The sequence below is a fragment of the Rattus norvegicus genome, chromosome 10 (assembly GCF_021556685.1).
Source record: "Rattus norvegicus strain SHRSP/BbbUtx chromosome 10, alternate assembly SHRSP_T2T, whole genome shotgun sequence".
In the NCBI taxonomy this organism is placed as follows: domain Eukaryota; kingdom Metazoa; phylum Chordata; class Mammalia; order Rodentia; family Muridae; genus Rattus; species Rattus norvegicus.
The window spans coordinates 21,396,156-21,423,097 of record NC_141543.1 but is presented as its reverse complement, the minus strand read 5'-3'; the positions used below and the strand labels follow the sequence as shown (position 1 = coordinate 21,423,097).

The 26,942-nt window shown below is 53.5% G+C and overlaps 2 protein-coding genes across 19 annotated transcripts; one reads left to right on the top strand and one right to left on the bottom strand.

Moving 5' to 3' along the window:
- The first annotated feature begins 6,830 nt into the window (after positions 1-6,830).
- Positions 6,831-10,149, top strand: Snrnp25 (small nuclear ribonucleoprotein U11/U12 subunit 25). Of its 4 annotated transcripts, none has more exon segments than NM_001398566.1 (5): positions 6,831-7,051; positions 7,898-7,988; positions 8,624-8,729; positions 9,532-9,606; positions 9,873-10,149. In NM_001398566.1, coding segments are annotated over 5 exon segments (372 nt in total). In that variant the 5' UTR covers positions 6,831-7,009; the 3' UTR covers positions 9,931-10,149.
- A 717-nt stretch (positions 10,150-10,866) lies between these two features.
- Positions 10,867-23,769, bottom strand: Rhbdf1 (rhomboid 5 homolog 1). 15 transcript variants are annotated; one of them, XM_087571553.1, is made up of 20 exons: positions 23,654-23,769; positions 20,830-20,933; positions 19,734-19,955; positions 17,556-17,696; positions 17,348-17,478; positions 16,335-16,548; positions 15,885-16,094; positions 15,661-15,783; positions 15,428-15,585; positions 14,735-14,992; positions 14,536-14,647; positions 14,352-14,426; positions 14,107-14,268; positions 13,091-13,191; positions 12,908-12,971; positions 12,406-12,500; positions 12,120-12,195; positions 11,951-12,051; positions 11,690-11,843; positions 10,867-11,516 (listed from the first exon to the last, which is right to left on the bottom strand). In XM_087571553.1, the coding sequence occupies exons 4-20, from the start codon at positions 17,670-17,672 to the stop codon at positions 11,097-11,099; spliced, it is 2,571 nt and encodes an 856-aa protein (XP_087427679.1). In that variant the 5' UTR covers positions 17,673-17,696; positions 19,734-19,955; positions 20,830-20,933; positions 23,654-23,769; the 3' UTR covers positions 10,867-11,096.
- Between the last annotated feature and the right edge of the window lie 3,173 nt (positions 23,770-26,942).

The window sequence follows — 26,942 nt, the reverse complement described above, 5'->3', positions numbered from 1 at the left end:
TTATTATTTTTTCTTTTCTATTTTTCGGAGCTGGGGACCGAACCCAGGGCCTTGAGCTTGCTAGGCAAGCGCTCTACCACTGAGCTAAATCCCCAACCCTGTTGTTATTATTATTATTATTATTATTATTATTATTATTATTTATTTATTTATTTGTTATCTGAGGCAAGGCCTCTCTACTATGAGGCTCTGACCACCCTGGAACTCTCATTACCCTGGACCTGGCTGACCCCAAAACCCTGACAGAAATCCACCTGCCTCTGCCTCCTGAGCGCTCGGCTGGAAGTTGCGCATCGCCACATTTCATTTCAGAGGGATTTCTTATGTGTATAGATGCTTTGCCTGCACATACGTCTGTGCACCGTGTGTGTGCCTGTTGCCCTCAGAGGCCAATCCAAAGAAGTCAGAACCCTGGTTGTGAGCCCCGACTCGGGGGCTGGGACTCAAGCCAGAGCCTCTGGAAGAGAAGCCAGTGCTCTCCAGCCCAGCACTGATGCCACTGATGCTTCTGAAGGTCACTGAAGTCAAGGACGTTTTTTGTTTTCATTGGAATCACGGTGCTGCCAGCTTTTCCGCCAGCCTCTTTACACCCCTAGCTTTTGGCGACATCTTTCAGGGTTGGGGCGCACAGCATCTCACGCCTTCCACGGCTGTGTGCTCCCCTTAAGAACACAAAGGAGACAAACGTTCTGAGCGCAGATCTTTAATGAACAGAACCAGTACCTCATGAAATTTGCTACAAGTTTGGAATTTTTGATTCTGCTTGGAGAGTGGCTCTTAATATGTAGCCTACACTGATCTTGAACTTTTGGCCTCAAGCAACCTTCAAGCCTCGGCCTCCAGCGTTGCCTTCTTGTTTTTCCTTAAACATTATTTACTTATTGTGTTGGCTAGTCTGTGTGTGTGAATGTGTGTGTGTATGTACGCAGGCATGTGTATATGTCTCTGTATGTTTTTGCATCTGTATATATGTGTTCGTGTGTGTGTCTGTGTGCACACTTGTGCAGGGCTGTGGTGCACATGTAGAGGTCAAAGAACAAATCATGAGGATCTAGTCTCTCCTGCCACCGAGTGGGTCCCAGAAATCAAGGTCGTCATTCAAGCTTGGCAGCAAACGCCCTTATCCACTGAGCCATCTCCACCAATCCCACCTTTCCCCACCCCAAAAATTATTTTGTTGGTTGGCTGTTTGGTCTGTTTTGTAACTGTGTGACCCAGGCTATCCCAGAATTCACAATTCCCCTGCTTCTGCTTTGAGAGTGTTGTCAATACAGCTGTGTGCCACCATGCTGGACTGGTGGATTTTTTTTTTTATCTTTTATTGATTTATTGTGTTTGTTCGGGAGGCTGCTGTCTCACCAGCCTTGAGTATTAAAATAGTGTGGTCCTGCCATGCACATCCATGCTAAGAGAAAGCCAGAAAAGCTGAGCAGCATGCTGGCAGCCATAGAAAGTCCTCTGTCAAGGACTAATACCCTCCCCATAAGCGCTGATACCAACACCACACAGACGCACACGCACACACACACTCACATACACACTCACATACACATACACACACTGTCACACACACACAAACACACACAAACGCACACTCACATGCACACTCTCTCACACACACACTCACATATGCACTCTCTCACACACACAGACACGCACACAAACACACACTCACATACACACTCTCTCTCACACACACACTCACATACATACTCTCTCACACACGCACAGACACACACAGAGACACACTCATATACACACTCCCTCACACACACACAAATACACACTCACATACACACTCACACACACAGACACACACATTCACATACACACTCTCTCACACACACACAGACACACACTGAAATACACACTCTCACACACTCACATATACTCTCTCTCTTTCTCTCTCTCTTTTTCTCTCTCTCTCTCACACACACACAGACACACACTCACTAACACATTCTCTCTCACACACACAGACACACACTCACTAACACATTCTCTCTCTCACACACACACACAGAGACACACACACACACACACATTCTCATACTAAGCCTGGCACACACACAAAAAAGTCTAAGTGTGATTTCAAAAATATACTGTACCAGCTTCTCTTGCTAATATTGATGTGAGAAGACCCTCGCCTGACGAGCTAGGTGTGAGCCTCACCAGGTGTCTGCTGCAAGCTGACTGAAGGAATCAGGGCGTGGTGCAGGCTGGGCAGATGTTCCACCGCCGAGCAGCTCTGCCAGCCCCCACTATCAGCCACTCATCTTTGCAAGGCTGATAAACAAACACATTTCAGGGCCAAATTTTATTTTGCACTTCCTTGAATCAATCTAAGTCTAACAAAGCATGAATGAGTTTACTGTTACATGTGTATGTATGCCCTCTAGAGAGCCAAACAGGTCATACATCGGGTGCACGTGTGTTTACACTTGAGTGTACACATATGCAGTCGTGTGTGAGTTCCTGTGTGCTTATGTGTGTGCCTTGTCATAAAACCTTGAATGGCACAGAGAGGAGACTCCCTGAAGTCTGCAACTCCAGGCCTAGGGGAGATGGAAACAAAGACTTGAGTGACAACCAGCTCCACAGTTACCACAGGACAAACATCTCTTTCGTGTTGAAGTCCTCATCAGGGCATCTCCAACACATCTGTTACAAACATATGCTTTCTACTTCCTTGAGGCACCCTTCTGTGGTATCCTGTGAGAAGAACCATCTTTTTCCCAGTGTCCCTTCATTGTGGTTAAGTAGGTTAAGCAGAAATTTACTGCCTTAAGAGAGTAGACCACCAGGCATGGGTAGTGCGCGCGCACGCACGCACGCACACACACACACACACACACACACACACACACACACACGACAGCAAGCCTTACCACCCATACCATAATCCCAGTTGTGAAAACCACAAGGGTTAGACTGGAAGGAAGAAAACCCGGGAAAAAAAGGCACAGAAGGAAGCCCCTATTTCTAAATGACTGAATGTCCCTGAACTAGAAGTGTGCAAGCCAGCTCCCAGCAGCCCAGCCAGGGCCACACAGCCCTAGAGAGACTCCCGCTGCTTCCACTTCAAGGACAAAGCCAGGCATGGTGACGCACACCTTTAATTCAGCATTCAATAGGCAGAGGGAGGATGAGCTCTGTGAGTTCGAGACCAGCCTGGTGTACGTGGTGAGTTCTAGGACAGCCAGAGTTAAATGTACTGATACCTTAACTCATAGTCATACACATATATGTATAGCTAAGTCTTCTATTTATTTTGAAAATTATGAATGATTAACGTTATTGAGACTGTAGATTCTGCTCTGTTTCTCTGAAGACTGGTGGTTTTTGTTTCTGTTTCTGTTTTTGAGACAGGATCTCTATACTCCATATAAATCTTTTCACACACATACATTATATCCACATACACATATATAATCACAGGCAGGTGTGGCAGCACACACCTGCAATCCCAGGGCTCTAAAACTGAAGCAAGAGGGTGACAAGTTCCAAGCCATCCCGAGTCACCCATCTTAAAAAACAAAGCAAGGGTCTGAGGCTGTCGCTTCGCTGCTGAGTCTTGGCCAGCATGCCTGAGGCCCTGCTGCAATCCTTGGCGCCATATAACACAGACGTGGGCCACGCTTACAGCCCCAGAACTCAGGAGGCAGGAGCGAGCTTCAGGTCAGCCCAGGGTAGAGATCCTGTCTCAAAAACGCAGAAACAAAAATCACCATCCTCCAGAGAAATAAAGCAGAATCTAGAGTCTCGGAAATATCAGTCATTCCTAATTTTCAAGATAAAAGCAAGATTATTAGATATAGAAAAGAAGAAAAAAGAGTCGAACATTTGTTGATGAATGCCTTTAATCCCACGGCTTGGAAGACAGAAGCAGACAGATCCCTGTGAATTCGAGGCCAGCCTGGTCTACAGAGCGAGCTCCAGGACTGCCAACGCTACAGAGAAACCCTGTAGTCCTGCATGAGGAGCCAGAGTCAGGAGGCTCACAGATGCATTATTATAATTCTCCTCCACATAGTGACCAGCCCGGGCTACATGAGACCCTGTCCCAAAAATCAGAAAGAAGGAAACGGCTGAGACGATAAGAGGAATCTATCATACTCAAAGCACTAACTGCGACAGATCTTCATGTTGTAAACCCTCAGAGTCCTGATGTAAACCTTCCTCGAGGCCTGCACTCTGTGTTATTTTTACTAATTATTACTATTGTCGGTAGTTTGTTGCTTCTTGACACCTCAGTATGTAGAATGAGCAAAGCCGTCTGGGCTCTCAGTTCGTTGGCCGAGTGGATGTGCATCTCTGTGCAGTTTCCCATGGTTCAGCACCTAATACACAATGGGGGTTTCATGTCAGAGAGGTGATACGTCCTTCTGGATCACCCAGTGGCCCCTGAGGGACAGAGCCAATAGAACACATTCATAGTCAATGGGGTTACAGAGTGAGAATTTTGGCTTTTTAAAAACACAGAAGTAGGGGTTGGGGATTTAGCTCAGTGGTAGAGCACTTGCCTAGCAAGCGCAAGGCCCTGGGTTCGGTCCCCAGCTCTGAAAAAAAGAAAAGAAAAAAAAAACAAAAACAAAACACAGAAGTACGGGCTGGAGAGATGGCTCAGCAGTTAAGAGTACTGCCTGCCCTTCAGAGGTCCTGAGTTCAATTCCCAGCACCCACACAACCATCTATAGTAAGATCTTGGGCCCTCTTCTGGCATACAGGTGTACATGCATTAAATTAAATAAATTAATACATTAAATACATTGAATTAACTCATACATTAATTTTTTTAATCTAAAAAAAAAAAGACCCCAGAAGGCGTGGGGGAGGGGCTACTTCAGATTCTCCAGCAGCTGATGGTGATTTGCCTCCTACTCAGACAGGGGCTGTGGCTTTGCCAGCTGCAGATGGTTTCTGCGAGTGTGTGACATCTGGAATTCTGGGGACTTTTCAGAGGGTTTATAAATGCCAGGGCCCTGGTAGAGGGAATTCTGGTTGGCTGGTTTGTGGTTTTATGCTGTTGGTCACGTTCTGTTGCAGTTTGTCAAGTAGTTATGTGCGAAGAGAGAAAAAGGAGAAAGTGGATGTCCTGATGAGGAAGATCAAACTTGCCCCCAAAGAACTGGAAGCCCCTAGTCAGCAGGACGTAATCTAACAATATCGACAAGAAAAATGTCACAGACAAGAGATAAATCATGCTTACTTAGGCCCACATTAATCTATACCTTAGATTTTCTGTTTATTTTGTTTTGAGACAGGGTTTCCCCCAGGTAACCCTGCTCCTCTTACTTTCTTCTTTATCTCTGCTTGTGGACTTTAAACCATTTCTCCTGCCTCAGTCTCCCCAAGTGCTAGGATTAGAGGCACACAACAGGTTTGGCACGGGAGTTAGAGTTAGAGTTTTAAATAGGGTAACTATCACTGAGAGAGAGAGAGAGAGAGAGAGAGAGAGAGAGAGAGAGAGAGAGAGAGAGAGAGAGAGAGGAAGAAGGAGAAGGAGGAGGGAGGAGGAAGAGGGGGAGTGAGATGGGGGAGAGAAGGGAAGGGAGTGGCGGGAGGGAGAGGAGGAGGGGAAGGAGAAGAAGGGGGAAGGGGAAGGAGGCAGCACTGGCTGCTGCTCTTCCAGAGGACCCAGTTCAATTCCTAGTATTCACAAGATGGTTCACAAGTGTCCATAACTCCAGTTCTGGGGTATCTGACACCCCCTTTTGACCTCTGGGACTATTGCACACCCATCATGCCCAGAAGGAATACATGCAGATAAAACACCCATACACAGAAGATTTAAAAAGTGAGACAAGTGGCTAAAGTAGCTATCCAGGGAAACGTGACGGGGGCAAAACAAAAGCCCTCAGTGCTGACTCCACAGCGTCCTCATAACAACAGTTGTTGCAGTGACTGGTGGTGTAAAAAGAGCAATAGGAAGAACACGAGGACTGTAGATCATGGCACCTCCGCCCTGGACAGCTCCAAGGACCACAGGTCCCGCCTAGATTTTTTTTGTTTTGTTTTTGTTTTTAGACCGGGTTTCTCTGTAGCCCCGGCTTTCCTATACAGACCTAGCTCTCGACTCAGATAGAGATCCACCTGCCTCTGCTTCTGCCTCTGCCTCCTGACTGCCAAGATTAAAGGTGAGCGCCACCACGCCAAGGCTCCACCTCACTTTTTATTCTTATTATCTTTTTGTTTTGTTTTTGAGACAGGGTTTCTCTGTATAGCCCTGGCTGTTCTGGAACTCACTTTGTAGCCAAGGCTGGCCTCGAACTCAGAGATCCACCTGCCTCTGCCTCCCAAGCGCTGGGATTAAAGGCGTGTGCCACCACTCTCTGGCGACTCCACCATGACCGGCTTCCTAAGGTGGACCTTTCAAGCCACTTTTTGGAATGGAGCCGGAGGTAGAATCTCGGTCGATTGCGACCTGGCTGGCAAAGGCAGCGCCCAGGCTGCAGGAGGCGCCCACCTCCCAGCGTCACTTTGTAGAGTGATGCTGTACACGGGCACGGGTGTCTTGCGCAAAACGGGGTCCGGGCATCTTGTGCGAAACGATAGCAGTGCTGGCCTTCCTTAACGACCATTCCGTAGAGAAGAGCAGTCTGGCCATAGCTCAACCCCGGAGGACCATAGCTCAACCCCGGAGGACCAGACTGCTCGTAGCTCCTCGGCCGCTCGCACCGTGCAACGTGACCTACTCTATCCGGCCAATAACCTGCTGTCTGCTGGCTCCCCTTCCCTGAACTCGCACATTTCATTGGTTACGGAAGCCACGCAGTGAACCAATGGCTGAGCTATCTCGTCTGGGCGGAGCACAGTTACTGCGCACGCGCCTTTTGCCTTCCTACCTAGAAGGCAAGGCCGCCTGGAGGAGCGCCGGAAAAGCAACAGACTGGCGGCCCTGGAAAATCCGGAGACTGAGGTTCGACCAGAGGTGCCTGAGGACGACGAGGATGACGAGGAGACATTGCCCCATTCCGAGGCTGTGGACGTGTTCCAAGAAGGTCTCGCTATGGTGGTGCAAGACCCGCTGCTCTGCGACCTTCCGATCCAGGTGCACAACCGGGCTCGGGGGTGTGGACGGGCACTGGTGGTCCCGCCAGCGAAAGACGCTTCTGCGCGTAAGCGTAAAGCTTAGGGTGAGGAACCCCAAAACACTCCCTCTTAGCCGTGAAGTTTGAATTAAACAAACACTAAGATTTTAACTCAATTATCAGTGAGTGTGACTAGCCTTTAACTTGCCTGAAACTTTTTTTTTCCTCTTTTCTTTTTTTTTTCGGAGCTGGGGACGGACCCCAGGGCCTTGCGCTTGCTAGGCAAGCGCTCTACCACTGAGCTAAATCCCCAACCCTTGCCTGAAACTTCTAATATGCGTGGCTTAGTAGTTATTTAATGTAATTTTTAACCTTGCCAATCAATGGTGTCCTTATTTAGCGTCTCTGTGCTCACAGAACTAGGGGCCAAACCTAGAGCCTTTCGAATGCTAAATAAATACTCTACCACTGAGTTACACAACTTTATTTGTACTTCCCTCGGTGTTTTATTAAAACATCTCTTGAACTGGCTGGACCTTTAATCTCAGCCCAAGAGGCCGAAACAAGGGGATCTCTGTGCGTTTGAGGTCAGCCCGATCCATTTAGAGCTCCAGACCAGCCAAGGTAACCTAGTGGGTCCCTGCCTCAAAACAAAAAGCGTTTTTGTTATCACAAGGTTTTGGTAGTTGGTCAGTTGCGCCCTGCCCTGCCTCAACATGGTCCTGAGGCACAGGCTGGAGCCTCTTGACACAGTACTCTCAGAATCGCTGGGCCCAGTGTTAGTTGAAACTCCTAACACACAGTAGGCAAGCTTGGTTTCCTTTGTTGATGGGGTGTTAAACGAATTGGCATATTCACCTCCCTAGGTTACTTTAGAAGAGGTCAACTCCCAGATCGCACTGGAATATGGCCAGGCGATGACTGTCCGTGTGTGCAAGATGGATGGAGAGGTAATGCGTAAGTACCAGTGTCTTAGTCACTTTCTTTTGCTAGAAAGAGACACTGTGATCAAGGGAACTTATAAAAGAAAATGCTGTCCCCACAGCTTATGGTCGCAGAGAGCTGCAGTCCTAACCGTCACGGCAGAGGGCATGGCAGCAGGCAGACAGCAGGCAGGCAAACGTGGTCCTGGAGCAGTAACTCAAGAGTTTACATCCTGATCCATAGGCATGGGACAGAAGGAGAGTTAATTGCAGTGGTGTGGGCTTCTGAAACCTCAAAGCTTACCCCCAGTGACACACCTCCCCCAACAAGGTCACACCTCCCCTAACAAGACCACGCCCCCAACAATGCCACGCCTCCTAACCCTTCCCAAACAGTTCCACTGGAAAGCAAACATTCAAATATTTGAGTCTGTGGGGGTCATTCTCATTCAAGCCACAACCATACTTCTCTCTTTGAGCCTGGGCTTTCACATCAGCAAGGAATTAGACGAGAGCTAGTCAGTGAGAAACTCAGACCATGTCTGGGTGTGCGTGTGCTGGGACAGTCACCCTGACCAACAGAGCAGAGCCCTGGATTTCTCTTCCATCACCCGGGGCTCTGTGTGTGGCCACCCACATGGATGTTCTCCCATGTTTCCATGGTTACAGCTGTGGTCGTTGTACAGAATGCCACAGTCCTGGACCTGAAGAAGGCTATCCAGAGATACGTGCAGCTCAAGCAGGAGAGGGAAGGAGGTGTTCAGCACATAAGCTGGTGAGTGGGGCAGAAATGCCTTCCCTGTGCCCACTCCTGGGCTTGCAAGGGCACTCTGTAAGGAGACAACTTTCAGCTTTTCATGTGTGTACCACCCAGTGCCCCACTACCAATGATGCGGTGACAGTCCCATATCACGAGAGCTTTCTCATGTCAAAGTGGGGTGATTATGTCTGAGAGTCCTGCCCCAGTGGTCCCTTCACAACATGCCCTTTCACTGACATGGCCCTACCCATGGATAGTGTCACTTGGAGATACCTGACACTCTTTTTTTTTTTAAGATTTATTTATTATATATAAGTACACTGTAACTGTCTTCAGACACACCAGAAGAGGGTGTCATATCCCATTACAGATGGTTGTGAGCCACCATGTGGTTGCTGGGATTTGAACTCAGGACCTCTGGAAGAGCGGTCAGTGCTCTTAACCACTGAGCCATCTCTCCAGCCCGACACCTGACACCTTAATGTCTCCCTAGTTAACAGATGGTATATACCTACCTGTCAGCGGCCCCCTTCCCTCCTCACCAGGGTGCTGTTGGCTCTGACTATTCTATCAGATCAAGTATCCCATTATCTGAAATCCCTCAGTATAGTCTGTCACCTTTTTGTTAGTAAGATGTGTCCAGCGCCTTCTGCAACTGCCTTGGGCCTATGTCATGCAGGGAAAGTGTCCAGAAGGAGAATGTAGTTATCCCAATGCCCTGGGCTATGTGCTGCCAGCCTCTGTCATCCCAGCCGCTCAGTCTACCCACCCAGAGGATTGGGGGGTGGCGCATGCATCACCTACGTCCTTCTTGCAGGTCCTATGTGTGGCGGACGTACCATCTGACCTCAGCTGGGGAGAAGCTCACAGAGGACAGGAAGAAGCTCAGAGAGTAAGTCTGTAGGTCTGTGGGATGGTGCCCTGTGCCCCAGCAAATTGCAGTGGTAAGAGGGTCCCTGGCTGGATTGACTGTCCTGTGGGCATTTCCTTGAGACCTCCCATGAAATTCGGGGCAGAGAAACAGCCCTGCTGTTCTCACAGCAGCTGGTGTTGGGGGTGGAAGAACAATATGGCTGCCCTTACTCGATTATTCCTGATCCCTCCTAAGCCCAGGTGAGCCTTCTGGAGGTCAGCCACTACCCTTCCGTCTTTTTCCAGCTATGGCATCCGGAACCGAGATGAGGTTTCCTTTATCAAGAAGCTTAGGCAAAAGTGAACACCAGACACATGGAGCTGACCTTCCCCAGCAAGATGGTGCCCTTTGCTTGTCCTCAGGGGAAAGGGTGTTGGTGTAGCTGCATCCCTGGAGTGCCCAGGTGGAATGTGGGAAATTCCTCTGCCCTTTATTTCCCTTTGAACTTGGCCCGAGGGTCCTATGTGGTTGTGGGCCTGGACTACAGAATAAATATGTTTGCTTTGTATCTTGTAAAAACCAGAAAGCCGTAGTATCTGTGTGGGTGAGCTGGATCTGTCCCATACCAGAGGGAGGTGAGGGCAGAGGTGGCTGGTACTGGGGAGCAGTAAAGTCTCAGGGGCTGCACCTAAGCCCTGGGACCGCACTGCTCACCTCTCTCACTACGGCCTCTCAGCAAGGAGGAAATATACATCGAGCAGCTGTTTCTGCTGCGGGGAAACGGGAGCCTGCAACCCCAGGGCCTGTGGTGACGGTGGCCGCAAACCTCCACCCGCAGGTTCCCGATAGCAGTTTTTCTCCCAGCCTCCGTGGAAAGAGACAGCATGACAAGGAATGAGTTACAGGGGTAGAAGATGCTCCCCACTGTGGGGACACAGCAGGACACCCCAAGATCCATGTTCCAACACTGGCTACCAGCCATCCTACGAGACCTCACAGAGAGGTGAGAGCCAGTGATGTCTTCGACTTAGAACACTGGTTCTCAACCTTCCAAACACTGCGGCCCTTTAATTCAGTTCCTCATGTTGCAGTGACTGCCCCCCAACCCATGAAGTTATTTTGTTGCTACTTCATAACTAATTTTGCTACTCTCTTGAATCGGAACATAAATATTCAGAGATAGAAGTTTGCCAGAGGGGTCATGCCCCACAGGTTGAGAACCACTGACTTGTCGAACTGTATGTCCAAGGCCATCCCCCATGACCCCAGCCAGAGATCAGGAAAGAGTGGCAACCCCGGTCACGTTAGTGGCAGCTAAAACGCTCCCAGTCCATTTATTGACCACCTGAGGTGGTTGTCAGGGGGGGGGGGGGGGGGAGTAGTTAGAAGGTTATCATGGGGACTCGGATGATAATGTCCAGCAGTGTGAGGGTTCAACGGGAGCTCGAGGCACGAGAGGTCAGTGTTCAGGAAGCACCCGTCTGTTCGGCCACAGGAGGCCAGGGTGGCCTGGGGTGTCCACCGCTGGTTCAATGGAGCTGAGCATCCAGCTCGTACTTCTCACAGAACTTGTCTGTGAAGGGGATGCAGGTGAGGAACTCACACCATTCACAGCGCACTGGGTAGAAATAGAAGAGGACCACCAGGCCGGCCAGCAGGCCCAGGAAGACGGCCTGGAAGATGATGATCTGGCAACGCTTGCGGTACAGGTCGAACTTGCCAAAGCTGATGTAAGGCAGGAAGGCAAAGGAAAGGAAGAGGCCGCTAACGAAACCTGAGATGTGGGCGAAGTTGTCGATCCAGGGCAGCAGCCCAAAGGCAAAGAGGAAGAGCACCACGGCCAGGAGCTTGAAGAAGGCACGCCAGGGTCGGGCCAGGATCTGCCAGCTCTGGAATAGCTCCACAAAGAGACAGGCCAGGATACCAAACTGGGAGCCGGCCGGACCTACCTGATGTTGGGGGATGGGAGCCGTAAGCCACTGAGGCTGCACCAGCCCACCCCCACTGCAGAAGCTCATCTTCCTATCCCACCTCTCAGAGTGTACTTGATCTCCGACACAGATGGGGCCATGCTAGACACAGGCACACCTATAGAGGGTCCCCACCCTGAGAAGCATCTTACCTCTGCCCGGTACGGCAGAAAGATGGCGCTGGCTAGATTGCCCGTGACACCGCTCAGCAGGTAGATGATGGCTATGCGGTGCCAGCCTGCCAGCTTCTCCAGGTCCCGCAGGACCGTCATCTGGAAGCAGACGGACACCAAACAGTGCAGGATCCTGTGGGCAGTGAGGGGCACTCAGCAGAGAAGGCGGCTTCCCTTTTGCCTCCAGTCCCACTACTCCTAGGGCATGAGACCACCAGCCCAGCCCCCAGTCCCACTTGCCCAGCGTGCAGGAAGAGGGACAGCCACAGGCGGTAGAACTGGTCAGGCACCTCGGGATTGAGGAAAGGCAGGAGGCCACAGACATCGTCCATGCAGTGCACCTGTGCAGAGGGGCTGGTCAGCCTCCACAGTGGGCGGGGACGGAGAGGGGCGTGCCCTCAAGGCCTACCTGAGAGCAGAGTGTGGCCTCCTCATGGAAGTAGCCCCTCATGAAGTCACAGTACTCCCGGGAGGTGATCTCACACCTAGAGGGTCACGCCAGGGTTTGGAGGGTGCCCAGCCTGACAGATGGAGGCTGCTGAGGTCTACGGACGCCTGCCCACTACTCGGGAGGATCTCAGACCCACCCGCCTCCACTGGCCCAGTCTTACTCCTTGTGACTGGGAATCGGGTTATGTCGGGCTTTTATGAGGGAGAAAAGTGCTGCTCTGAGCCAGCTACACGTGAGCACCCACCTGCCCTTGGTGCCGATGCAGCAGGGCCTGCCCGTTATGACACAGTCCATGTGAGGGTGGTTAGTGTGGTTCCCCGCGCTGTTTTTGGTGCAGATCTGGGTAAGAAAGAAAAACAAGAGCCAGGGTCACTTCACACACTCACACACACACACAGAGAGAGAGAGAGAGAGAGAGAGAGAGAGAGAGAGAGAGAGAGAGAGAGGGGCGGGGGAGGGGAAGGGCACGCCTTTTGGCCTAACCCTTATTGGGAACCGAGACAAAGGTAAGACTCAGATAGAAACCAGGCCTCCGTTGAGTCAAGTAGGTCACACCCAGAGCCCGGGCTGAGCCTTCTGCAAACCAGAATAACGCTCTTTGACCTCTCGTGCCTTCACCTAGTTCCCTTGCCCTGACTCCTTGCTCACAGAGGCAAGCCTTGCCCGACAGGCTGGGCAGAGGCTAGGGCAGTGTGAAGATGCGGGTGTGCCCTCCCCCATTCAGCAATTCAAAGACCCCAGCTCACCGGCCACTTGGTGATATCTTCTGGCCACTCGTGGGGATCCTCAGAGGAAGGCTCATCACACACCCTGCACGAGCCCAAATGGTTAGAGTCTTTGTCCTCAATGATGCCACCCTCCTCACCCAAACAACGAATCCTCTACACCAATGCCACGGGCATTGTAAGAGGGGAATTAGGAGCACTCACCTGGGGTCCTGGTGGCAGACAGAACCAAACTGCCTCTTGTTGCCTGCCAGGTCGGGAGCACTAGGATGAACCGGCCACTTCACCCACACTGCCAACGTAGACTGTAGGGACAGGGGGTCAGCCCCAGTCAGATCCTACCGTCTGCTCAGTTAGCAACAGTCAGGAATCAAAGGCAAGGCCCCGGAACTAACTCCTGGCTCCACACAGCTATTAAGTTAAACTTCAGAAACATGTGGGGAATATTACAAGGTGCCCTAGGGCATAACCGAGGTATAGAGACAGCCTCCGTCCTGAACTAGAAAAGGGACATCAACTATGGTGCCAAAGATGGACCAGTCTTTTACATTTTTCTTTTTTTTTTTAAAGATTTATTTATTATACTTATTATATAGAAGTACACTGTAGCTGTCTTCAGACACCAGAAGAGGGCATCAGATCTCATTACAGATGGTTGTGAGCCACCATGTGGTTGCTGGGATTTGAACTCAGGACCTCTGGAAGAGCAGTCAATGCTCTTAACCACTGAACCATCTCTCCAGCCCCATGCATTTTTCTTTCTTGTTTCCTTTTGGAACCATGAAATGCAGCCCAGGCTGGCCTGGAACTGAACCATCCTCCTACTTCGGCTCCCTAATGACTAGGCTTACAGTCCTGCACCACCACGTCCAGCTTTAAATTGGTAGAGGAAAATGAGTCCTATCCACTTAAGATGTAATGCAATCGGGGTTGGGGATTTAGCTCAGTGGTAGAGCACTTGCCTAGCAAGCGCAAGGCCCTGGGTTTGGTCGCCAGCTCCGAAAAAAAAGAAAAAAGAAAAAGAAAAAGAAAAAAAAAAAAAGATATAATGCAATCATGTGCTGAGAGAGCAGGGCCAAATCAAGACCAGATTTGTCCAATGAGCATCCTCCACAGAAACTAGGAGTGACGGGCAAGGATGAGAGGAGCTGGGAAAGAACTCCGTGAGGCCTAAGTCTGAAATTAAGAGCAGACAGCACTGACAGTTACAGGGCACCCACCGAGCACTCCTCCTTCGACGTCTGCACACAGCCAGACCGGTCATTGCGCACACAGCAGGCTGAGTGCTTTTCACGCTCCCGGGCAGCAAGGATAAAGTTGTGCACCTGTGGGTCCTGGCGCATGCAGGGGGAGAACTTGGCACCCAGGTGAATGAGGGCCTCCTGTGGAGAGGGAGAGGGCAGCTGTGGATTCAGCCCAGGATGGGTGGGGCACCTCCAAGCTCCACCCCCAGCCCTGCCCTCACCGAGCTGGGGCCAATCCAGAAGTTCTCCTGCTGGACGTATTTGACATTCTCATAGACACCCCGCTTCCGAAGTACCTGGAAAGTAGGAAGTGAGATCAGACCAAATCTGTAGGGCTCCATCCTCCCAGAGCCGGACCACGGCATCCACAGCCTAGACTCCATGTTATCTGGGTGCAGGGCTCACCGAGTCCACCGTCTCGTGCTGCGAGAAGCCCACAGGCGCGATGCCGTAGATACACACAGCCAGAATGGTGACCAGGGAGTGCACGAAGGTGAGCCAGTAAGTGAAGAAGGGCCTGAAGACAGAGTAAGTGAGACGGGGGTGAGACCAGGAGCGTCCTGACTGGGATTCCTAGCTCGGCCTCTATCCCAGCACAGCCGACCTGTGATCATCCATGTCTTCTATCTGCCGCTTGACGTAGCTGTCAATCCGTTTCCGGTACGTGCGGTTGGTGAGCCGTCCCACCATCCCCAGACCATACGGCCGTTTTTCCCGGGCGAAGAGCTTGCGCACTGGCACAGCGATACGCTGACCCCTCCTGGGGCCAGCCGCACTGACCACCTCCTGGCGAAGCCGCACCTTGGGCTGCGGGGCTAGCGTGCCGCCTTCCTTCTGCTTCCTCCAGCCTCGTTCCAGGGGTCTGGAAGGGGTCAGCGTGTTCACTTCCTGCCCGGAACCTACACACTGCCTTCTCTCTTGGGCAGAACCAGAGCACTGTGCAGTGTCTCTCCGGCCCTCCGAGGGGTGAAGACACCCAGCGAGTCATTCCTCTTCATCTCCGCCTTCCCAGTAAGCCCCTTGCAGCTTGGAAGGGAGAGAATGGGGATCCCCTAGACTCGGGCTCTGTCTCTCAACAGCGTTAACTAGGTCATGGTCTTCTCCCATCTAAACTCTAGCCCCTGGGCTCTGGGAGTTCTGTAGGAGGGCATCGAAGTAGGGCTGTGCCTAGCCCTGGACATACCCACGGTGGTCAGGCTAGATTCCAAGGTCTCTAGCCCAAGCTATGGACACTGTAGCATCGCACCCGAGAGCCCAGCTGCTCCCTCTGCTCCCCTCACCCACCGGCTGCACTCACAACATCAAGTGGCTTCGCTCGAGCTCGCTGCGGTCCAGGGCCCCACCCGTAAGGTCTGCCTGATCCGGGGCTTTCTCCCAGTCCTTGAGCGCTGCTTCTGATGGGGACTCAAACACCTCATCTGGGTACGTGGACAGCTCCTCATGGAGGACACCTTCCTGAGCAAATAAGTGAGGTCAAAGGGGATCCAGAGACAGAGGGAGACGGGGCGCCACCTCCCAGGCTCTTCTTACCCGGGCAAAGAAAGATGTATCCAGCTCATCAGGGAAGTCCACCATGTCTTCCTCCAGGAAGCTGGCAGGAGTAAAGCTCCGACGCTGTCCCCTTCGTAAAGTGCCATCCCTAATAGACCGACCCTGGGGACGAGGAAGTGACCTGAGGAGGTGACCTGAGGCCCTGGAAGTCGGAGCGGGCTCAGCTCCCACACCTACAACCTTGGCCAGACTGCTGCATTTACCTTCACCAGCGCTGCAGCGGCCCGGAAGCTCATCTTGGCCACGGATTCACGTTTGCGACGCCGAGGGAGCCGGTTGAAACCTGAGCGGGAGCTGGAGAAGGAACAGAGGGAGGCAGCACCTGGTGTGACGGGAGTGTGGGGGGCACTCAGGCCATCGGCGGTGTCATCGGCCATGCGGAAGGCCCGGCCTCGGGCCAGAGGGTCTATGATCTGGTGGGATGGAAAAGAGGCTAGGTCAGTACACAGAACCAGGCAAGACTTCCACGAAGAGTCATGGGATACCATGACTCTTTTCCTCCTAGGGTCCCTAGCTGGGGGTATCTCAGGAGCTGTTCTAAGACTTTGTGGCTGCTCTCCCAGCCACAGTCTCAGAGGGATACTCTCTCTCTCCTCAACCCTCTCTTCCTCCCACCCCAAGTAGAGGAGCAGAGTGAGGAGTGTGTAACACACCTTCTGCATTCCCAGCTGGCATGGCCCCACATAGAGTGGAGGCGGTGTCTCAGTGCTGGTCAGCGACACATTGTCCTGGCTGGGCAGGTCCAGCTCCCGGATGACCTGTGGCTTTAGCTTCCCATATCGCTGGCTGCAGTGACGGATGCTCTTACGCTGCCACTTCTGGGTGCTGTCACTGTCCTTGCTCACTCCAAACCAGTCAGCTGTCCCCCTGGCATGAGAAGGACTCAGCAAGGGGAAGCCATATCTCCTGTCCCCCTTCCCCAGTCAAGGATCCTCAAAGGCCAACCTGGGTAGTGGGCCCTGCGGCAGGCTTCAGTCACTCCAAGGATAGGACCGGGGAGTTCCAACTGTGGCCACCCCAATTCCTACTAATCAGTAGAAGGTTCCCATAGGCCCTCACCCAACCCTGAGTCCAGGGAGAGGGCTCAGCCTCAGGCAGCCCCCATCGCCCTCAGGTACTACAGAACTCAGCAGTAGCGGCAGCAGCAATAGGATGGCCACGGTCTTTGAACATGCAAATAAAAACACTGCCCCTGCCATGAACAGCCAGAGACTGCCAAGCACTCCAGCAGCTCCAAGAGGCTACAGGACATGCACGTGCCGAAAAACACCAACACACTCAAGACCTACGCAAGGTACCTGAGCAAGGACCAAGAGAGAGACTGGCGCTGTGGGTGGGCCTTGCGAGCAGCCCGGGGCCTCAAAAGAGGCAGAGTATGAACACGCCCAAAGCGTACCTGCCGGCTACGAGGAGCCAGGGTGTTAGAGTAGGGAGAAAGGAGGGTGTGTGCCCTGGGGAACAGAGAGGCAGACGGAGGGCCAACCGTGGGTCCCCAGAACAGGAGGATGCCCAAGTGTTGGGATTAAGATGGAGAAGAAAAGCTCAGAGAGAAGGGACCTTTGCCCCGTTCCCATCCCCCACCCCCAGTACCTAACAGGATTCTGTATGCCACCTCTCGGGTCCCTCCCTACCCCCAACCTGGGTGACAGCCAGGACGGTGTGGTACCTGCGGATGGTCTGCGTGATGGATGTCTGACGCTGCAGCGCCAGCCGCCGAGGCTCATGGTGGGGTGACGGGACACGGGCTGTCTCAGCCGGCATACTCACACTCCGCAGGAAAGCCTGTCGCCGCAGGGGCTAGACCACAGAGTTGCGGTGAGGAGCCAGGCCAGGGAATTCCCAAAATTCCAAAACTCCTACTGGCCGGAACCTACCTGCAGGAAGCTGGGCTCTTCTGCTGCTGGGGGCACCACAGCTGGGATGTCCAACTTGAGCCATGGGGGTTTCTTGCGTTGCAGACTGCTAGTACTGTCTCTCCGGGCTTCGCTCATGGTTCCGGGTGCAGTGAGACAGGCCTGGGGGTGTAGGGTTATGTAGAGTGACAACCCTGACAAGTCTCCAGGGACATAGTGGGTCTAAACCTAGAAGGAGCACTGCAAGCCCAACAGAGGTGCTCACAGCTCCTGATCTAGGCTGGCACACCCTGTGCCTGAGCTCCCCACAGATAGGGGCTCCGACAATAGGAATCTAAGGTGAAACACACTTAAACCTACTATGAATGCACGCTGGTAACGGACCCCTGCTCTCTTGAAGTTTAAAGCCTGGGTAGCAATTTCCCTACAAACAAAGATGTGCTCAGTCTGTCTGGCAGCAGGCAGTGAGGATTTACTTCCTGGCAGCCGGAAGTGGGTATAAGGAAGGCTGTGCACATCCGGGAGCAGGAGGACAAAATCTGTGAGCGTGGGGCTCTGGCCCTCCCGTCCTAGGCCATCTTAGCCACCGTGACTTCCACTTCTGTGGGGTTCACGATCGATCACACACTTACACAGAAGACGCCCCACATTTAGAGAAAGAGAGGACTCCTTGGGGTTTCAGAGCAATAACTAGGGCAGCAGGTTCCTGTACCCAGAGGACTTTACAAAGAGAAATTCCACAGTGTCAGGTAATCCCAGCACTAAGGAGACAGAGGCAGGTGGATCTCTGTGAGTTTGAGGCTGGCCCAGTTTACACAGTGGGTTCTAGGCCAGCCAGGGCTACACAATGAGACCTTGCCTAAAACAAAACAAATCGAAACAAATTCTCTTGGAGCAGAAACCACAGTGAATGACCACGAGGTGGCGCCAACTGCCCAAAAAGGCAGTGAGGCAGGGACAGGTTGGGGAAGGCACCCTGAATACCTAGGAACCCAAGCCTATCGCACAGGCTGGTCCTCCAAGGCAGCTCAGAAGGGAAAAGCACTTGCCTTCTACATAAGCCTGAGTTCAATCCCTAGAAACCACAAAAAGGTGGAAAAGAAAACTGAATCCACAAAGTTGTCCTCCGGCCTCTGGATGCATGAATGGATGGATGGATGGATGGATGGATGGATGGATGGATAGATAGATAGATAGATAGATAGATAGATAGATAGATAGATAGATAGAAGATAGCCTGGTTGGTGGTACCAGCCCTTGGGAGGCAAAAGCAGGCTTCTGTGAGTCCAGGACCAGCCTGGTCTACACAGTGAGTTCCAGGACAGCCAGCGTTACACAGTGACACCCAGTCTTGAAAGAAATACATAGCCAGGCATCCGGTTGCACACCCTTGGTCTTAGCACTCAGGGCGCAGAAGCAGGCAGGTGTCTGTGCATTTGAGACCAGCCAGGTTCCAGCCAGTGCAGAAGGGCCCAGCTCTAGACTGTCAGGGAAGTCTTGACCTTTGTGGGACTCTCACTTCCCCCTTTATAAACGACAGCCTCAGCAGATATACACGTAACCCCTGCTCCAAGTGAAGGGCCTTAAATTGGAGATGAGGACGCAGGCAAGGGTAGGGCTCCTCGAAGTTAAGGCTCAGAGGGCAGAAGACTCAAAGGCCTGGACCTTCGAATCTGCAGACCCGAACAGACTCTAGACCGTGTAACCAGCCTGTTCCCTCTCGATGCTTGGAGGAGACAGAGGCTCCGTTCTCACTACAAAACTGAGAAAATGAGGCCCAGAAAGCAGTGAACTCCCCAAAGCAGGGCTGAGCCCTGTGAGAACCAGTGGGTAGGGGGCCAGGTACCAGAGAAGATGGAGGACACCTAACATTTCCTGCCTTCTGGTCCATCCCAAGCAGCCACTCGGGAGCTCCAGAAGGGAACGTGGCCAAGAGCAGTCACGGGATCATAGGGAGTAAACCACAGGTGAGCGCTGGAAACTGGCCTTTCCAACAGGTTAGGTGCCTGTGCTCAGCACGTCTAGGAGGTATCGAACTGGTGCCTTTCTCGGGAATGCAAGCTGCTGCCTGTAAAAACTCCCAGTACCCATGACTCCATCCCCCTAACCAACGACTCTCTCTGACCTCCCTTTCTTCTCCATGGGTCCTGCAATGTGCTTTCTACCTGCCTCCAGGGCTGTCCACTGGTGCTGCCTTACCTTAGCACAGGGTGGCAGCGCCAGTTCTCCTGAGTCGGTTTGTGGGGACTCTGGAAGATGACCCTTTAGCAGGACCTAGAGAGAACAGCTGACCAGCCTAGGCAAGTGTGACAGGGGCGGGAAAGAGGGGACAAGCTGAGAGGGCTGTGAGCAAGCATATGGGCCTTACCCCATGACCAGCTTCTGCCCAAACATCTGGGTTTCCTGGGGTCCCCTTCCTCACTATGGTGAAAGGAAACACAAGAAGAGAACCCACACACACCACTCTAGGCCTGCAGTTTGGAGAAAGGACACCCACCCTTCCCTAGTGCCCTGTTCCCAACTTGCCCCACCCTAAGCTCTATTCCTAAAAGGGCCTCAAGCTAGTGGGATTCACAAGGCCTGGGGGAGGGGCATACCAGGCCAGACAAAGAGTCTAGGCCAAGGAGCAGCGTGCTGCCGGCCCACAGTGGCTCAGTGTCTAGATCTCCCCTGGCACACAGTGGGCTCTTGTTCCCAAACAGCCCTTACTCTCTCCTCTGCTGGCCCCGGTGCAGTGGGAAACCATGGCCCATGGTGAGGCTGATTGCCTGGGGTCACACACCATGAGTCACCCCAGAAGCATAAGGAGCCACCCAAAAGGGATCCAGAGTAAGTGGGACGAGTTGGAAAGCAAGCTCAGGGGTTGGAGGTGGGAATGGAGTCAAGTCCAGCGACAGACCCTTGTCAGGGACCCAAGCAAGATTCCAGTGGAGGGTAAGAGCCAACCCGGAGCTCAGGTAGCAGCAAATCTCAGAATGCACTGTTGGCCGGTGGACATGACTGTGACGGGTAGGAGGGAGGTTGTGGAGGAGATAGAAGTCTACCCCACGGTGGGACAAGAGACCCTTCAGGCTACCCCGTTCATGAGTCCGGTTAGAACAGCCAGGAAACCAGAAGGCAGGTGGAACAACAACGGGTCAAAAATCTATATTATAACCTACACCGTAGTCTCCACCCCTTACAAACAGCATACCCGGGCTTTCTCTTCTGGGTTTTATGAGACGGAATCTCGTGTGCCCATGCTGGCCTACACCCCCTAAGTGCTGAGATTACAGATGTGCATGCACCGCCACACCTGGCAAGCCTTCATTTCCTCATCTGGAAAAGGGCTGATGAAAGTGCCTGGCACACAGTATGTGCTCAGTAAGCAGCAGCTGAATGGTCAGAAGGGGCGGTTGCCTGAGTGGGAAGAAGACAGTCGAAGTTTTTTTTTCCGGTGTGGCCGGGCATGGTACTGCACAACCGTGACCCCAGCACCCAGCTCGGGAGGGAAGATTCTGAATTGGAAGCCAGGCCAGGCTGCATAATGAAAACTGTCTCAAACAAGCAAACAAACAGACAAAAATATCGGAGCTGCAGGTGGGAGCTGGCGCTGTGACACGGACGCGGTCTCGAAGACGCACCCTGCACGTTTCCTACACGTAGAGTGTAGGAAAGTGCAGTCACGAAGCACAGACATTCAGGACATAGTGACTGCAGCTGCCGTGACACTGCATCCTCTGGTGTGGGCTACGGCCACCTTGCACTCCAGCATCCCACTTGAGACCTGTCCCCCAATCGGATACCCAGCCTCAGCCTGGCGGAGGGGCCAGGGACCAGCTTTCTACATCCTCTCCGCTGGTCCATCGCCACAAGGCACTGTGACACTGTGACTTCCCCCAGCCTCTCTGCCTCATTTATCAATGGGATCATGTGGAGTGTTGGCTGGGCCCTTTGTGAACCATTAGGCTGTCTCTGACTCCTTTTGTTTCCGCTGCAGAACAGGGCGCTGCAGAACAGGGCAAGCATTTGCAGGGGGCCCTCTCTCATCCCCAGTACACTCTAGATTCTGCCCCTCCCCATCACTCCTCACCTGTCACCATCTCAGAGAGGAACACACAGAGAGGGCAACAGAACAAGGGGGTATGTGGGGAGCTCCTAGTCCCTAGAGGAGCCCTGGGACCCAAAGGATCAAGGAATCAAGGGATCAAGGGATCAAGGGATGGGAGAGCACAAGAGGAAAGAAGCCATCCCTGGAAAAGACAGCACCCACCATAACTCAAACGTCCCTGGTGGCCAGTCAAAGTCCCGGACCCAGATGGGGCTCAGAGAGGAAAGGGAGCCTGCCCAAGCCAGGCTCTCAGAAAGGGGCTTGGAGTAAGGAGTTAACCGTAGGTCAAATTCTAGATTAGTGCCCACTAAGCTGGACACTTCTGGTCCCAAATCAGCAGCACAGCTGAGTCTCTGAGTGAAAGGAGAGGTACTGAGATCCAGAATTGCCCTGACTGACTCAGAAACGCCTCCCAGAAACCACAAGGAGCAGGACAAAACTGGAGAGGCTCCAGGAGGGTAAACTGAGTCTGCAACAACAGCTTCAGTCACCACAGGCCAGGGACACCTGCCTCAGACCTGAGCCTAACTAGCCTTGGTGATGTAATAACCGATGGTAAAAGGTGATCACCATGTCCACCCATTTTACAGATTAACTCAGAGAGGCCTTTCACTGCCTGAGGTTACAGGGCCTCAAGGGAGTTCAGCACCTCGGTCAGGTCTGCCAGGGAACTGGGAGGGATCCTTAGCTCCAGTGGCTGCAAAGCATTTGGAGCTGGGCAAAGTCTTTACTTACAGGGAAGGGGCACGCTGAGGACAGACTAGAGCCAGGGCGATAGGAGGGAAGGGCTCTGACTGTCCCTTAACAGGAGACCCAAACCCGCACCACTAGACACCCCCCCCCACCAGGGGAGCTATGGCTGGCTCACCCAAGAGGACTTCCCAGTAAGGCTCCTGCAGAGGAGCTAGCCAGCCATGGAGGCCGCCTGGAGGACTGTGGAAGGGTGCCAGAACCTGTACCTTCAATCTGGGCCTACCGGACACCCTTGCCCTCTTACCCGGATTGCTCAGAATGACCCTGGTAGCATAGGACTCAGCTCTGGAACCTCTTGAGAACCCGCCAGCTGCTGAGTTCCCCAGCATCCTCTAGGCTTAAGGGCGGGGGCAAGGGGCTGAGGCTCGCCCCATGGAGGTGGGGAGCACCTAGCCTGGGACTGCCCCGACTTCTTAGCTGGTCTAAACCTGAAAAGCCAGTTTCATCCTAGAATCTTCTCCCTGCTTCAACAGGAAGTGGGGAGGGGGGGCTTTCCCAGGACAGAGCGGGGGGGGGACCTCCGGATCCAGGCCCCGCCCACGCAGACAGACACACTACCCCAAGAGGCACACGGAGCAGGAACTCTGGTCGGGACTATCTGAGCGGAAAGAAAGCCTAGGGGGAGTCCCCTGACCATTCTCCACCCAGCTCTACTAGCATGCTCCCAGCAGGACAGACAGGCCCTCTCGCCTATCCCAGGGCACTTAGGGTCCGTGGTCACCCCAACGCGCCCAGACTACTTTAAGACCCCGAGAGTGGCCTCGGGGCCACTGTACGGGGCAGGAGAGGTCTTTGGAAGCACTTCCCGAGTTTCCCGATGCAAACCGGGCTGAAGCGAGTCGTGCAGGCCCAGCCGAGTTCCCCGGCCCGCAGCTGCCGCTGTTACTCCCGTGAGTGGGAGGAAGCGGACCCGGTGGCCCGAAGTCGCGCGCTCTGCGCAGAGTTTCAGACGCCACCTTCGGGGGCCTGGGAGCAAGGAGGGCATGGGGGGAGGGGCTGGCAGCAGAGGAGCTGCTCCGGGCGACTGCGGCCCTCGGACTCCCGGCCCCGGAGACCCGGCGAGGCCAATGCCCGGCTGCCCCGCCCGCCAGGCCGCGCCGATCCGACCACGGGCTATTTCTGTGGGGCGCCGGGCTGGAATCCGGGCCGCGCCGCCTCCGCCGGCGCTCGGGAAACTCCGCGCACCGATTGCCAGCGATCGGAGGACGCGCGCCGGAACCTAAGCCCTGCACCCGCCCGCCTAGAGCCCCGCGCAAAGACCCCGGACGCCACTCACCGCCGCAGGGTCCTCGGAGGGGTCTGCACCGGCTGCCGCCGCCGGCCGGGAGGGCGCCCGCGCCTAGTCCCTGCCTGCGCCCGCGCGCCGGCCCGGCCCGTCCGCCTGGGAATGCCACGGGCCGAGGGGCGTGCGCGCCGGGGGCGGGCCCGGCCGAGGGGCGGCCGCCTGACTCAGGGCTGAGGAATGCGCGCCGCCCGCCGCCAGCCCGGGGCGCTTCCTCCGGGAAGACCTCCGGCTGCGCTCTGCCAGGGGTCTCGCAGAGACACCTGTAGCTGGGAGTCGGGCTCGCCGGCGACCACTGTGATCACAACATCTGTCATGGGTTCATCTTTCCAGACTTCTTCACCCCGTGCTGTCCCTGTGCTTGGGAAGGGAGGAAGGGGACCTCCAGAGCAAGAGGGTGGGGTGGGAGGGACCCAAAGGCCAGATTGAACGCCCCTTCCGAAGGCACGCACTGGTACATGACTTAGGGTCCCCAAGCCCTCACTTCCCCAGTGCACACGCGCCTGATCTTTCTAATAAATACTGACGCATTCAAGCCCTCACACATCTGTTTACACAGACACGTGCGCGCACCTATTCAAAATTCATTCCCATGGGCTCACACTCTCTACCCTAACACATTTACACATGTGCACCCTCACGTTCATACCCTGCTACACTGTGTCACGGGAACCGCAGCTCAGTGATTATCCCTTCCCCTACTTCTTTCCCAGCAGGTACAAGGGTCAGGCTGCACCTGCCACCCCTCAAGCCATTGTGCTGAGCGATAGCACTGATCTGCACATCCGCGTGTGCGTTCACTCTTCTCTCCTCTCTGCCTCAGTGCTCACGCATCACGTCTGGCATAGTTCATCCCCCTGTACGCTGGCCACGAAGTGCTCCTTTGCTCTCAGCTGAGGCTGAAAACCAGTGAGAAGAAGGCTGCTGTCGTGGTGCAGTCGTTCTGGGCTCCTATAGCCCACATATGCCAAGCCAGAGATGGGACAATCTCCATACCTAGCATTCTTGACTCATGCTAGGAATAAGCAGGGTCTGGATGCCCAGACTGGGCTGGCTAGAGGTGTGGGGTAGGCACAAAATCAGGAACCCGCCACAGCTGGGAATCTAGTGCCTCTAGGTCCCTCCTCTTCCTGCTGTGGGTGCTGCAGGGGTCACCTAGACCTAGAAATCTATTCCCAGCTGCAAGAAGCCGTACAAGAGACTCACTGTGAAGACACACCCAGGACTTAGTCCTCTTTTCTTACAAAAAGAATTCTATGTTTATTTATGCCTCTCTGTGTGTGGCCCACAGAAGGATCTCCCTGGAACTGTAGTTATAGACAGTTGTGAGTTGTCCAGTGTGAGTGCTGGGAACCAAGCCCTGGTCCTCTGTGAGAGCAACAAGCACTCTTAACTGCTGAGCCATCTTTCCAGTTCCGGAGTCATCTTCAATGTAAGAGTACCACAGACAAGGCTGTCTGCATGCAGTGGCAGAAAAACAGCTCTCTGGGATTCATTGCTCCAAACCTTGTAGTTCCCACACTCCAGGGGAGTCTGCGGCAGCCCCTCTGGCAAACCCCTCCTATGTCCATGCATAGGAGTTGTTCCTGAGAACGTGGTGCCTGCAGACAAACGTCCATCTCAGCATATGGGGGTTCAGGATTCCCCAGATGAAACTCATCGTAAAGTCCTGATGTAAGGGCATCAGGACAGTTTGAGTAGAAGAGTGTGTGGAAAAAATTGTCAGGCCTTTATCCAGTCTCTATAGTCCCAGTACCTCCTACCTGTCCTATTGACCTAAACTTTGGGTGGAAGAATGTTTTACACAGAATTCAATCCATGGCTTCTCTCATACTTTTATTGGCTGTAAAGAACAGAAGTCAGCTGCAATTCCTAATACTCGGGAACTGGTGGACAGGTGTCGGGATGGACGGGCTTCTACACTAGCTCCAGGTCCTGTGTAGCACTCTGTCAGCACCTGTGTGGTTAAGACCCCTGAGCAGTAAAAGGGCTCCCAATGGACACTTCCTGAACCTTCAGTTAGCTTCCTGGCACCACACAGAGAGATGTAGAGACTGACTCTGGACACTAGCTGTCTGGGGAGAAGACCCCTCATGGTATTGGACTCAGAAGGGGGCCCTATAAGCTCCTGGGCCAACATCCTAGCAGCCTGACAGCAGACCTTCTCTTGACCCGTCTGATGGTTACCCTCTAACTATCAAACAGCTAACTATCAAGGGTCCCCCAGCTACAGAGACTGCTGAGGACCGCCAGGGTGACAGCGGCCACTCTGCTGAGAAGCTGCTGAAGGCTGCCTGTTTCCAAACCAGGAGCCAACTGACCTCAGCACATCCCCTGCTTTGCCCATGTTAGACAGGAGACTGAAGCAATGTGTTAGGCCCCTGAGACAGTAAAACTGAAGCCTAGAGAGCTGTCAGGAACTGGCAGCCCATGCCACCATCACTGGAGGCAGTGCCAACATCCCCACAACCTGTGGGGAATCAAAATAACTCACACCATCACCAACCCCAACCTTGATTCCTTTCAAAGAATCCTCCAGTGGCAGGCATCCTTGCCACCAGCCAGGCACAAGGTACACTGGGCACAGAAGAGGTCCCAGGCTCCTTCCTCTTGGACATTCTCTTATTCCTGGCAAGCCTGCTGGCAAAACACACAGGGAAGCCCAACCCAGCACTTCCAGCCTGTAGTGGGAGCCTCACACCACAAACCAGGAAGTGTGGAGGAGGGGCAGCCGTTGCACAATCCCACACTCTGGCCAGAACATCTGGAGAATAAGATGCTGGCCACCACCCCTGTCTCTGCCTGGGGCAGAAGCCAGGCTGCCCACCAAACAGAAGGAGCTTGTCATTCACCCAAAGGTGGGAATGAGACAGCTTTCTAGGAGTCTTCAGAATGCTCCAGGGGACCAGAACCCAACTAGGGTCTCAGTTTCCCTCCTAGATTGGGAAGGGGTATTATCCTCACAGGAAAAGAGAGGCATTGTTCCCTCAGAATGGCTATGGGGATAAGGCCAACCTCCTTAGTTCAAATTTACAACATATTGCCCCCACCCCACCCCCGGAAACTGCACAGAGTGCCACAAACAGCTGGATGGCTTCCAGCAGGCAAAGGCTGCCGCTCCCTCCCCAGGAAGTCCCAGTTGAGGCCCAGGAGAGGGAATGGCTGAGCCCCAGCCTGGGCCAGAGTTCAGTCCCTGAGCTGGCCAGTGAGAAGCAGTTGAGGACCAGAGAGTCCTTAGGCTAAATGCCTTGTTCATGTAAGGGTCCCAAGCATATGGCCTCTT

Bases quoted from the DNA above. Each gene is read 5' to 3' on its own strand.
- Rhbdf1 (XM_087571553.1), bottom strand. From the start codon at position 17,672: ATGAGCGAAGCCCGGAGAGACAGTACTAGCAGTCTGCAACGCAAGAAA. The intron at 14,648-14,734 runs GTCGGCTGTGCT...CTCTGTCTTCAG, and splicing joins GAAGACATGGATGATCACAG to GCCCTTCTTCACTTACTGGC. The intron at 14,427-14,535 runs GTGAGCCCTGCA...CCTACTTTCCAG, and splicing joins AGCACGAGACGGTGGACTCG to GTACTTCGGAAGCGGGGTGT.
- Snrnp25 (XM_087570229.1), top strand. From the start codon at position 7,010: ATGGTGGTGCAAGACCCGCTGCTCTGCGACCTTCCGATCCAG. The intron at 7,052-7,897 runs GTGCACAACCGG...TCACCTCCCTAG, and splicing joins TCTGCGACCTTCCGATCCAG to GTTACTTTAGAAGAGGTCAA. The intron at 9,607-9,872 runs GTAAGTCTGTAG...GTCTTTTTCCAG, and splicing joins GACAGGAAGAAGCTCAGAGA to CTATGGCATCCGGAACCGAG.